Source organism: Taeniopygia guttata, chromosome 4 (assembly GCF_048771995.1).
Source record: "Taeniopygia guttata chromosome 4, bTaeGut7.mat, whole genome shotgun sequence".
NCBI lineage: Eukaryota > Metazoa > Chordata > Aves > Passeriformes > Estrildidae > Taeniopygia > Taeniopygia guttata.
In genome coordinates, this window is record NC_133028.1 from 29469258 (window position 1) to 29482918 (window position 13661).

The 13661-nt window shown below is 38.2% G+C and overlaps 1 protein-coding gene across 5 annotated transcripts in view; it reads right to left on the reverse strand.

The window, feature by feature from the left end:
- The window catches only part of MTUS1 (microtubule associated scaffold protein 1), a 115933-nt gene that overhangs the window by 71279 nt on the left and 30993 nt on the right, over positions 1-13661 (reverse strand). For all 5 annotated transcript variants that reach the window (XM_030271178.4, XM_072928245.1, XM_030271177.4 and 2 more), the window contains 2 exons: positions 9870-12035; positions 7480-7675 (listed from right to left, as the gene is read on the reverse strand). In XM_030271178.4, the coding sequence (XP_030127038.4) occupies positions 7480-7675; positions 9870-11852 (2179 nt within the window). In that variant the 5' untranslated portion in view covers positions 11853-12035. The remainder of the gene's footprint in view (positions 1-7479; positions 7676-9869; positions 12036-13661) is intronic.

Genomic DNA, 13661 nt, shown 5'->3' on the forward strand with positions numbered 1-13661 from the left:
TGTTTAGCAGGTAACAACTGGTCAGAGAACAGTTTATATACTAAGGCAAGATTCAATTCCCATTGACAAAGACTTTGACAGGAAGCTTCCCATTCCCCTACAATCCTCAGACAGGTAGCAAGGAACTAGAAGAAAGCTAGTGCCCCAAATCTAACTAGGGTAGCCATGCAGGTAGTGTTCACATGTTCTTCCTGCCTCAGCTAAACATTCTTGGACTAAAACCGAAGAATAGATCATCACTGCTACAGAGCATTTCATAATCAGTTACCAACAACCAAAACAACCCTTTTTCTTCCTTCAAATGATCCTACCATCAGAAGAGTGACTGGAGTGTTTTCAGTTAGAGGAAGAGAGAGGAAAAGTAATGTCTCATGTATGCCTACTGTTCAGTTTCACTTTGGGTCCTCCCTGGGTCCAGTTTTGAAATGTGGCAGATTTCCTCCCAGTTAAACCCTTCCACCATCAGAGACTTCTCCCTTCCTCATCTTCCTTTCAACCCCTTGCATTATGACCTCTCCAGCACCTAGAAACAGCCCTTTTCTACCCTGGCCTCAAGTTTGAGCTCACATCTGCCCCCTCACCTCATCTTTTCCCATGATGATGCCCGCTGGATTTAGTCCATTTTTGGTTTTTCCTTTTGAAGACTGAACTAGAGCAGGCCCATGAGAGACCATGTCTTGCACAGTCAAGCTGCCAACCTCCTGTGAGCCCAAGCAAAGCCTGTCTCTGGACAGCAGATAGTTTTGCACCAGCTTCCCAGGCACAGTAGTGGCAAAGCTTGCCCACTCTGGTTTTGCCAGGAGACTCTCATAGGCTGCATGCTGACTTAAACAATCCAATCCCAACCCCTAGCTTAAACACAGCTATGGTAAAGCTCAGTCTGTTTAGGAGTACTGGGCACAAGAAATCAAATCAATGTACTGCAAGGTAAGCTGAGGCAAAAGAAAACCACCAACCCCATCCAATCATGCTTTTCATTATTGCCCAGCTCTTCGTATCACACATCCTTCATGTTAGGCACTGACTTTTGTTTGACTTAAGATTGCAGCTTTAAAACTCATGCTATCTACAAATCCTTCAAGTTTTCTGTTGCAGGACTTAATGTGTTCCTTGAATGAAAGAGGAAGCTTGCTGCAGCAAAACAAATACACATTTCTTCTGGAAGACAATTATGCGTACTTCCCTCCTCCTTTACACCTACCCTGAGAGAAATCATAACTAAGCAGTACAGGTGAAGAACTACTTGAAGACACACCAGCATGTCCTTGCAAGTAAATGACTAGGCACCAAGAAATTCCCCTGCAGGGAAGTAGTGCACACCTCTCTCCTAAAGGAGAATATTCTTATAGGTACATCCACATTTCTGACAGCGCCAATGCTGATTGTTAGAATCAGTCTCTGCAAGTACAATCATGCTTCTTGGTACAGGTACAACATACTAAAACTTCAATGGGGCTAGTCACAAAATTGACTGTAAAAAGTCTGGGAACACATGTAAAAAATTTATTTATCTAACTATGGTCACTGATGGCACCTTAAGCAAAGCTGACATGATGAAATGACCCCTTTTGAAAGCCATATTATCTGAATTACCCATAAACTCAAATATTTCCAATTCCCTCTGCCTCTTCTCCCCATCCCCTCAAAACTCAGAGAATAAATAGCATCCAAATTATACAGAGATAAATAAACCAGCTTGCCTTGAAATAATTCACAGCAACAGATCCCATATTACCCCTTTCACTTTTACTTGTTTCTCATGGTCAGCTTGACTTTCAAAGCTAAATAGGAAGCATATTATTCCAAAATACATTTTTATGATGATCCCTATAAAAGGCTTGCAAAAACACAAGCTGAACCTATTCCACAGGAAGAGTTCCTTGTTAATGAAAAATAACAAAAGAAAATAGGTGTCAAATAACAGTAAGCTTTTCTGATAGTATGCAGTCATGGCTAAAAGCAAATTGACAAAGCTACATTCAGATTACATCACTTCATGGCTCCTTTCTGGCTTCAAATTGTGAATTGACCATTTTGTAGCTGAATGATCAACGTATGGTGCAGGAATTTAATGGTCAGTACTCAGCACAAGTAAATATATTGCTCCAGGCAGCTTCCAGCAAACCATTCCTGTTGAGGATGTCCCGGAAGTAAGGGCGAAGTAGACTGGAAACATTACCGGGCAAGTCCAGCTCAAGTGACTGGAGAAACAGTAAACAGCAAGGCTCTCATGCCCTCACAATTAACACTGTTTTCTGAACTCTCACAAACTCATCAACTGTACAAAAGTCTTTTTGGATACACTAAATAAGTTCTTCCCAAGTTTAGAGAACTGGTCACGAGATACAGAATCACTATGCTGAAGAGATGTCTGGATTAGGATGACCAAAGAAGACGTATGACACAAGCTTTGTGTCATACTATTGACAAAAATGATCTTGTTCTCTGTGAAGACCCATGTATTAGTTTCCTCCTTCCTATACCTCTGAAGGGAAACATGGAAGTTTTAAGTTCACTTTAAACACAGACTTTAATTAATACAGATGTATTAAAGAAAATGAGACTGAAACCCACCAATCTGGACTAAGAAGGACAAATAATCATCTTAAATCACAGACAAACTAGTGTACAAAAAACCTGCTTTTAGGATCCATAAAAGAAGCTGGCTGCTCTGTGAAAGAAAAGTGCAAAAAGACAGACTGAAATTAAATTTTAAGCCTTATTTGCAGACCCTGGTGCATTCCAGACTTGTTTATGAGAAAATATATGAACAACTTTACAAGTGACTGTCTATTCTAGGATTTCAAGTAAAGTCCCAACTGTTTCAATGCAGAGAACCTGGAAGATATGTCTGTCTTTTTAAACATTTTGTCTCCTCTTGGCAGTATGTCAATCCAGCTTTAAAGAGTCACATGGTAGATAACAGGAATGATACAAGCTGAAAAATTATTTTCAGTAACTATATTTGGGTTGGCTCCTAGTTCAGTGTCAGAACAAAGACTCAAGGACTGTGGGAATGCTTAGTGGAACTAAATTGTTTTGCTCCTGCTTCACTAGTATTGTGAAAGGTTGTACCACAAGTCCTGAATTACCAAGTTTATATATGTCTCCAGCTGTATGAGAACTGACTGAAATAATTTTCCATCTGAGAAGTCTTTGTTTGTGCAACAAACAGCAATAACACTCAATAACAAACTGAGTCTTAATCTGTCACTGTTCTGTTTAACTATGGAAGCTTCTCTCAATCACTCATTTAATGTATGATCAAGCCAAAATTCAGCTGCAGGAATTTTTATGAACTAAAAAGAAAATCAGTATTTCAAAGTATCACTAAACCTGCATACACGTATTTTCTATACCATTTGGGGAATTATTTTTCCTATGTTTCTGGTAGTTGCAGAACACAGGAAAAGTCCTGCAGTATGATCAACTTGTTGTAAGTGAAAGGTCTCATTTGTTCAAAATATCTTTAAGGAAACACAGAATTTATATTTTAAAGCTTCTCTGTATACAGGCTTTCATTGGTCTTGTTAAATGTGGTGAAAATACCCCCAAGAGAAAAAGGGAGTAACCACTGGATTAGATTCATGGAAATTAGAAGTAAAGCACAGGGTCACTATACTGCTGAAGGAATACCAATTACTTAAATCAGAGACAAAAGGGTACGTGAAATGTCAAAAAAGACCCCACCAGGTAGCAAGAGACATTTTTGTTATACATATGATTTACATGGTTTCCATTTATTTCTGCAAATCTTTTAACAGTAAGCAGAGGAATAGTATTGCTGATACTTTCAGATTCCCAGAGAGTTTCAATTACATAGAAAGCTTGATAGGGCCCTCATCTTGACAGAGCTAAGACATCAACAAGAATGTGAAGTTTCTTACAATGAGAAATAATTTAAAGTAATGGTGTAATTTTAAGGCAGAAGTGGAGATGAAGTTATAGCATATCAGAAGTCTTACTTGAAGGTAAAACTCTTCTCCTTTACATAGTTTCAGGTAGGTTGTGGTCAGAAAAAGAAGGTAAAAAAGGCATTGGTGGGCATATACATTTTTAGATTTTCTGTAAATAATTTATTTTCCTATTTGATACTGTTAAAATAATTTCCTGTGGCTCAAACTGTCACAGTGCTTTTGTTCAAATGCACAGGTGATAATATACAGTTTCTGGGCCAGACATGATAGCAGAAAATCTTGGAGTAATGTTCAATGCAGTCCCCTTCAACTCCTCCCTTCGAGCAAGGCAAAGACATGACTCTTCACAAACCATAACACCTCAACTTATCAGGCTATTACTCCTCCACACTGGCTATGATACATCCAGAGCAGAAGGCTCTGTGTGTTTCATGGGAACAGAAACAACAGATGCTTCGATTTTGAAATTAGTTCAAAGTTCTCTACCAGGGCTCTGAAATTACATATCCCTTCCAGTAAAAACAGGTAAATCAAACATGTTATTCTGTGTCTTGAATTCTAATAAATGTTTTCATTGACAGAAAACAAACATAGCAAAAGACACAGCCTGCCATCCAGTACTATAGAAACCTACACACACCACCATGGAAAAGTTACCTGTGAAGAATCAAGATTTTTGTCTTAGAGTGAGTGTGTCATCCCCTCTTATGAAGAAAGAGATAAATAGTTACAGAAATAATTTTGAGGCATTTAACTTGCAGCAAATCTGGAAATCTGGTCACCATTGCAGAAATCATTTCCCAAATCACTTTGGTACACTGGATCAAGGTGGGCTTGTCTTTTAGTGAACCTATTTCTAATTCAGCAAAAACTTCAAGTTCCAGCTAAGATACACCAATATTGGTGAATAATGCTCAGCAACCATTTTGAAATAAACAAACCCAGTTATTTTTAGCCTAATATGATCCGCAAATAACCTCACAAAAATACAGTGTTTGGAATACAAACTTCTGTTGTCTGTTCAGGTGAGAATCAGGAAATTTCCTGAGAAGAAATGCTTTCAACTGGCTTAGTATTTTACCACTGAGTATTTAAGTTTTACAAGTGGAATAAAAAATATCAAAATCTCAACTCCTAACAAGTTCCAAGGATCTTGTGACTGGTGTTTCACACATGGCATTTTTTTCTTTCATTTCTTGAATAGCCACTGTATGAACACAACCCCTTGATTATTCTAGGAATAATACACACACTAGTACATTTTGGACTAATGCACCACTTCTGTCCCTCTCCATATACATGTGAGAGTTGACATAGAGTTATACTATTATTTGTCTTGTTCACAGTATTTAATGGATTCAACTACACAAACTTCTCTTGTTGCCCAATGATCCAAATACTATCAGTAACTGGGTAAGAAATAGCTGCACATATGTTAGTACCTCAGAAAGAAACAAGTTCATTAGGATTCAGACATTTTTAAAATTCAACTTGACAAACTACTGAACAACCTAGTCCAAATTCAGTAATGACCCAGTTACAAGCAGCAGGGGCTGGACTAGGCAACCTTCAGAAGTCCTTTCCTTTCTGGATTTAGCTAGGCTGTCTGTAGTCTGACAAAATCCTGACAGCAAACAACTGGGCAGCTACTGAGTGATTTATCTGGGGGCTGAAGTTTAATACCAAAATGTTTAAATGACGCCACTGGAAAAAACTGTTATTCCTTTCAGGAATGCTTTAGCCTAAAGAGGTAACTGGGTTTGGTTTACAAACTGCCACTTCGTCACGAAAAGTGTATGTTAAAAATGTTAAAAATAGAAGGGGTAAGCAGAAGTAGATATGGTTTTACTTGAAAGGTGTGGTCACATAATACTGTGGGGGTTTAGCAGCAATCCCAAATAACTCCTCCTTTGCCCCATATCCCACCCCATAATCCTATCCTCTGATTTGCATCCGTACAAGGACACATGTTTAAAAACTCCCTTTGTAAGGGATGGGGAAGTTAACCTGATACAGTTGAATGCATCAAACCCTACTTTGTAGCACTAAAACATTGCATAAGCAAGATGAAGGGTAATACATGCTAGGACCAGTGAACTAAGAACAGAGGACTGGGGAAAGGGCAAAGGAGGAGCTAATAATTTCTTCTATAATAAAGGTGGAGAAAATAAATTTCTTCTCATGTGCAGCATTAAAGTTCCAGTCTTACCAGATCACATCATAAGTTTGAAATGTTGAAGTGCTGCTTTGTGCTTTTAGCTTAAGCAGCCTTTTTCCAGTACCAAAAATTTGGAAAATATTCTACTGACTACTGTCATTTCAACATACGTCAATTGGCTAAGGAGTGACAGGTTTATTAAAAAAATAAAAATCTGAGGAGTAAATGTGTTTATTTTCAATAGCAAATTACTTCTGTTTCTTCTGAAAGTAAATCTAATTTTTTTTTCCTGAAGGAAAGAAATTAGTTCTATAACTCACCTATGTTTACATTTATTTCTAGTGACAGTATCATAAATCTTATCTGGATTAATAAACTAAAGGAAAACTCTGTATCTATATCCATCTCTCTTCTTCTAAGGCCATAATTACAGACAGGACAGGAAAGCTCTGAGTTGGTATTTAGAGGGGTGATGAGTTCTCCAAGAAACTGGCAGCCTACAGGTTGGTGCCTGGTTCACTGAGCAAGTGCCTCACATGAGCAAGCCTCAAGTGGGAGAATAGCCTATACCCACTTTCTTTGAGAGACTCATTCCATAAAGGAATACATATACAGATTTTATCATATTTCACCACCTGTATATAATTAAGGGGACTTTTTTTTTAACTGTTTTATAATCTTAGATTGAGTGGGTTAAAAAAGAAAAAAAAAAGAACAGGTTTTACTGGGTATAGCAGGGTGTGTACTTTCCTAATTACAGTGCACTGTAGTGTAGTCATCCATAGACAGGCTACCTTTGCAACTAGTTAGATTGCCACACTTGGTTAAAAAAACCCAGCACATAACCTACCAGAGAATCTCTATAATACAGTTACAGAATGTAGTTTCTAGTCATGAGATTTGAGCAGCAGCCTACAGACTAGATGAGACATTCATCCCTGGCCTTGCTATTAATCAGTCTGAGTTTAATTAGCAGCTCAAGCAGTAGTCTCACCTTCAATTATGTTCTCCCCTTTCTAGAAACTACAGAGATGTACTAAAATTAGGTTGAACAAAATATATTATGTCCTGAAATAAGGACTCATGCTATCCCCATTGGGATAGCATGCAGTTGCTTATCCCAAGAACACTACCTGAGCACTCTATTTTTTTCCCTCTTTTAAGTAATTTTAGTTTTCATTTCACAAAATACTATACTATAACCAAATATAAATAATATTTAATATTGATTTTTCTAATAGCACCACACTCTATATTAGCAATTTACAATGTAGACAGTACTGTATTTAACACAGACATAGCTCTGTACCACCCTAGAAGTTGTGTCAGAAAGTAAATTAAGTATGATAGGAAAACTTTAAGAAACTGGTTAAGTGGTGATATTCCAGTGAAAAATTCTCTTACCAGAGCTTGATGACATAAGAGCTTCTTTGTGAGAAGGTGTTTTAATAGTGCTGATAGTTTTATTTTCACATCCTCTCTTCAAGGTTGACACAGATGGCACCATTTTAACCTTGGGAGTTAATACACTTCGCGGTGTAATTTGGTCTTTCTTTGGTATGTTTTTCCCTTGTGTTGTCCCATCTTTCACAGAAGGCATCTGTTTTAAGAAAAAAACAGAAACCAAAAAGCCACACACCACCACTGTGAGAAACTAAAGATCTCCCTCTGCAGCATCTGTAATGAAATACTGACCACCCAAGTAGGAAACATGCTTAGTCTTTATCCCATTGTCCACATCTGCAGTTCAGAATCTCAAGAACAATCTCCTAAATCTTCAGCAATGCAAACCTATTAGTTTGAAGATAATCACTAGTAATGACCAACACACTAAAAAGAGGTCACAGAGGTCATTTAACACCACAATTTCTTTCTCTTCCTCCCCAAATTCTAATTAAAACACTCAATTACATGACTACACTTACTCTCAAGATCTTAACCGACAAACTACACATGTTAAGACCCTGAAAAGTTAGTTGTCCTATACTACCTGAAATGCCACAGTCCTTATAATTTCCTGGTCTAGGTCTTATGTCACAACAGCTTAAAATCCTTCACATTGAGGTGCCATAGATAAAACAAACACAGGAGTAGATCCAGGACAGGTATAAAGGTATAAAATAACTGGTTTCTATGTGTGAAACATCTATGTTTCACACAGAATTCCTGCTCCAGTTTATATAGCCTTTAGTTCACAGCCACCCCTGTCAAGCCTATAAAGAGACACTTCACAGTTCAGCTCTTCACGTGCTTTTCTGTGACTCAAGCTGACTTCAGCAGTTTGGTCAGAGTACCAAACTTTCAAATTTTGACTACAATCCCCATCTTCACTTTTAGATGTTAATTTGCACTTTTCCACTTAAGAAGACCACTTCTTAAATTTAATCCAGCTGATTTTTCTACTGTGCATTTTAGAGAAATTTCTCTATTGCTTCTCCAGGTACAAGCAGAACAATTAAAATCACAAAGTTTTCCTTTTTGGTAATGGAATGAATTAAAAACATTCTCTCTAATACCATAAAATACCAAAAGCATAGACCAATAAAGAATGCAAACTCTTAAAGACTGTAGAATTAAAAAAGACCATTCTTGCTTTCATGCTTAAGTTTTCCAGTTAAATTATTAGTCAAATAATAGTACTTACTACTTTCACGTGCAACGTTTCAAAAAAGTAGCTTCACCCATATACTGAGCTTCACTGGAGTTTTTCTAGCAAATTAGCAAGGCCAAAAATTCAGATGAAAGTTTAATTAGCAGTAGTAACAGCTGCTGCCTCCATTTCCCCAATTTAATGTAAGATATTGAATCCACAAGCCGGCAACAGGAGAGATTCCAAAAAGCACCAAAACTCCAATTCTGTGTCCCTACCACAAGCTCCTGAAATCCTTGTCAACCAACCCCAACACTCTTCCCTTCTTTCCCCTCCTCCTTTTCTTTTAACCTTCTTTCAGTGCATTTGAAAGCAGCACATTTCTTCTGACAGGCAGCTGACTCATCCCAAAATATTTCCCAACCAACCAGTGCATGCATACCTCCCGGCCAGGAAGTTTGCACCTTCCAGCTGGCTGACTGCCTAAAACCAGGTATATGCCCTCTGCATGGAAATATTTCCTGACTATTCCCAACCATTCTAATGAGTCCCAGCTCCACTTCAAACTAATAAACTCCCAAATTATACAAAGAAGACAGTGAAATTAAGATGTTAAAAATAAAATGTTTCACCAACTTACTGGTCTCTGGGTTGTGTGACTTAATGTTACTGTTAATATATGCACAACATTTACACAACTGATTTTAAAAAGTCTACCTTAGTTGCAAAGCACATTTTGAAAGAAAAAAAAATTCCAAACCCACCAATTTATCTCTAATGTCTATTTGAAGTCATAGCATCACTAGAACAATCTTGAAATAAATGTACATTAAAAGCTGTATTTGGAAAACATCACCAAGTTATGCTAGGCAATTTTACGAGGTTGACTAAATTAAGACTTGTTTGCTTTTATTAAACATCTTACAAACTATATTGTCTTAAAAAAAGGACTTTAGTAAAAAAATTGTGTTATGGAACAAGATGAAGTTGGAGACACTAAATTGCAATTGAAGCCAACGGCAACTAATCTGTAAAACAATACTTCTTCACTGTCTTTACTAGGGAGAGACTCCACATAGAAATCAACACTACAGTTACACTTGTAGACACCAAACCCATTCCACAATTTTCGTATTGTACAATACTGAATTTTCTTTTTTGCAAATGTACAAAAACATACAAGTATGAAAGCAAAAAAACTTACCAAAGGAACAGAGTGCACTTCAAATGTTTCATTTGCCATATCTTTTACCAATGTTGCTTCCAGAAGCACTCCCATGTTGCTGCATTGCTCTTTTTCACCTTTGGTCAGGTCAATATTTTGAGTACAAGGCATCATTAAGGAGTTTGAACTTTCCATTTTATTGTTTAGCATCTTATTTGAGTTCTCTCCAGATGCTGGAAGCACAGTAGAAGCGAAGGAGCACACCGGAGGGGTAGCACTTGCTTCGTCAGTGTCTTTCAGACTTAACTTTAATGCAGGTGTTTTTGAAACCTTATGGGAAGTGTTTCTGGGATGTGTTGTGGCATGACTGACTTGGCTAGTGAAAAGGTGTTTGTTAACATGTAACTTATGGGGCCTATTTACAGGCAAGTCCACCTTAGAATCTTTAGCTGAATCTACTGTTTTTTTCAGCACCTTTACAGAGGAGGACAATTGCCTTGGGGAACCAACCCTTGAAGGTGAGGAGACAGATAGTCGTTGATGGGACTGGGGAGACTGTTTTAATGCTGCACTGTCTCTTGGCTGTGGCACAGGTCTACACACAACCTTTGGCTTAACATTTTTAAAATTAGGTTTGGGAAAACTAACTATTTCTGATTTCTTTCCTTTGGTTATTGTTGATGCAATAGGAGACCTTCCCATTGGTTTTCTTGCAGTTTGAGCTGAACTAGCTTTAAGCCCAGACCTGTTATGCCCTCCTATAAATGCTTCACTTTGTCTTAGTCTGGAAGACTTGTCTCCAAGTTCTTCCAAAGCTGAAACAGAAAAAGTCCTATTTTTTGATCGTTCTTTAGGAGTTGAAGTATATAGAGATGAATTGCTTTCATCAGCTGTTGGACTGAAGACCACAAAAGTTGCTTCGCATTTCAGCTCAGGCATAACCGTCTTCTTTAATTTCGAAACACTGCAAGATACAGAAGGAATGTTGTGCATATTCTGAAGAGCAGCATTTCCAGAAATACACTGTTCTTTGGTTAAAGGTTCACTAGTTTTGTTTGATACTTGTTCTCCATCCATTTGATCCGGGAGAAGGTCCACACTATTTACATCACTATCCATGCACGTTTCAGCACTGGAATTCCCAGTTTCATCCTGGAAAGGAGTAATCTGCAAGGATTTCACTGGGTCATCCTCATTAATATTAATGCATGGTGATAATACATCTTGCTTATAATGATCTGTACATCCAGCAGGTAGTTCTACAGCCTGTGCATCTGTTTCCTGTGATTCATTATCATTCTTGATAGTGTTTTTTTGATCGTGTTCAACACCTGCAGAGGTGAAATTAGGTGTTCTTTCTGAGTTGGTTCTATTGAATTTCTCTGTGACACATACTTCAGAAGAGATCAATGTTTCCCCCAAATGCATGTCATCATTTAGATCAGTTCTCAGATTCTCACCTGTAACATTAGTAACATCTAATGTGCTCAGCTGGCAGCATGCCCTGTCATTTTTCAGGGACTGCATGTTCTGCTCTGAAGCAGGAAGAGTTAATACAGACTTAGAGTCAGTCTGACTGTAAGGCACTGAGTGTTCGATACTCTGATTTTGCATTTTTGCCATAGCAAAATCACCTTTCACTAAGCTTGTCATTACTTCCAAGCCACAGTTCAAAGGACATATAGAAGTCTGTTCAGTCACAGAAGATTTGCATGCAGCATCTGTATCTCCCAATGGAGCTCCTGTGCAGCTGTATTTGCCAGGTGTCTTCTGCATATCAAGTACTTCAATACACTGCTGCTTAAAAAGACTTCTGAAGTTGCCCTTATTTTCAAAAATGGTATCACCTTCATGCTCAGCCACTGTATTTTGGGCAGTTGAATTACCATGTATCTTGGTGGCACAATTCTCTGAGGAAGGTGTACCTCTGTCACATGCATAGCTATTTCCATTTTCATCCCTTATAAGCAAGGAAGACTTCAAGCCATTCTTTGCTTTGTCATCGGACTTCCCAATATTCATTTTGAAAGGTAAATTTTAAACTGTTTTCATTTTATAATTCTTTAAAATCTCAGAGAATGCAGATTCTTCTGAACTTCGCAGAAAAAAACACCAACTGCTTTTCCCTGGAATGTGTCAATTGTTCTGAAAGATATTTAAAAAGCTGTTCTTTGTTTTCATGTTTCCCAAGAAGATTCAAATGTTCTGGAATTAAAAAGAAATTTTAAAAAGTCAGCCAAACCAGGATTTTAAGACAGTAAGTATTCCTAAGTTTCTAGACTTCATACATCAGAGCAGCAACACAAAAGCAACACTCAGAATGCCAGTGAACAAAAACTTCAGTCCTCATCCCTTGATGCAGAGCAGTATCAGCCCTAGAGACCGTTGTTTCTCTGCACTGAAGGCCTTTTTCCTGCCCTTTGAGGCAGGAATACATAGCAGAGGCAAATGAAGATTTTCAAAGTGTTATGTAAGGTATCTGAATTGAAATAAAGAGAGGAAAGGGAGGCTTGTGATCAGCTCTGGGGCTACAGCAGTACACTGCCCCCATGCTGGTGGGGCAGCCAACCGTAGACGCACATGGGACACCTTCAGAGTCACTGGAAAGCAATTCCATACCAGTTAACTGCCTCCATCTTCCAGAAAGATGACACGAGATTAGCCAGATGACAAAAGAGTTCCAGTGTCCTCTCCAGCAGAGCAGAGCCATATAGCCTCACCCAAAACCCAACAGAAATGTGAAGGGGTGGGATTGACATGGACAGACGATGGAGGACAACTGACCACACATGGGGTGGAAAGTCACAAACGAAAAACAGAACAGAGCCCTTACAACATACAGTGACAAGCTCCTAACAAGCACTAAGACTGCACCCAAGTACCAAAACCACAAGGATGTGAATGAGAGAGAAGATCAAACTGTCGAAAACAGCTGGATGACCTCTGTAGTGCTCCGTATGAAAGGCTCCTAGTACCAGTAATGAGACCAGAGGCAGGAAGTACTTCAGATTTATAACATATGGTTGCAGTGGGTAGGGAATCTGCGAGAAGGAGGCTTTCAGAGCAGTTAAAACCTGAATGGGTGGGAAGAAGTTCACTGGATCTGACAAGGCAATCTGGCTGACGATGCATTCATGGACAAAGGTCAACTTCCCAAATGAAGAAAATGACCATCTCTTGAACACCTTTACCTGTCTGGAATGACAGATTATACCCTCCAATCAAAGAGCAGGAAGGAGGACACTTGTCATCAAAAACAATGAGCAAACAGGTCTCTGGTGTTCAAACAAAAATGCAGACATCAGAGTGTGGTCTCCTCAAACAAGGATACTGATATAATGAGGTATTTGAAATTTAGTGCAGCAGGACATGTACATCAGGATTAAGTATGGACAGTGGGCAGAATAACTCATCATTCCCATAAGACTTATATTAAAGTCCAAAATTATTTCACTGTTTCAACTGTGGTGATAATACTGGATGCAATACAAGACAGTTGCAACAAGGCCAGAAAAGATGATGATAATATTAATAATACTAATATTAGATTTCTGATATAGCAATGTTGATTAGATGCACTGAAGAATAATTCTGTAATCATATTTTTGTAGAGGAATCAAAGACTTCTTTGGGAAAAAAGTTTGTTCTGAGAAGCAACTCTTGATTTGTTCTTTAACAAATGAGTTTAAATCCTCACAGAAACCATGTAAGTCATTCTGGAAACCACAGCAGGGGAAAGAAAACAAACTCTTATGCACAAATACTTTGGAAAGCATAAAATGAAGCTAGCATACTAATTAGGGAAAGGTAGGTTACTTCTTGCATTATTCA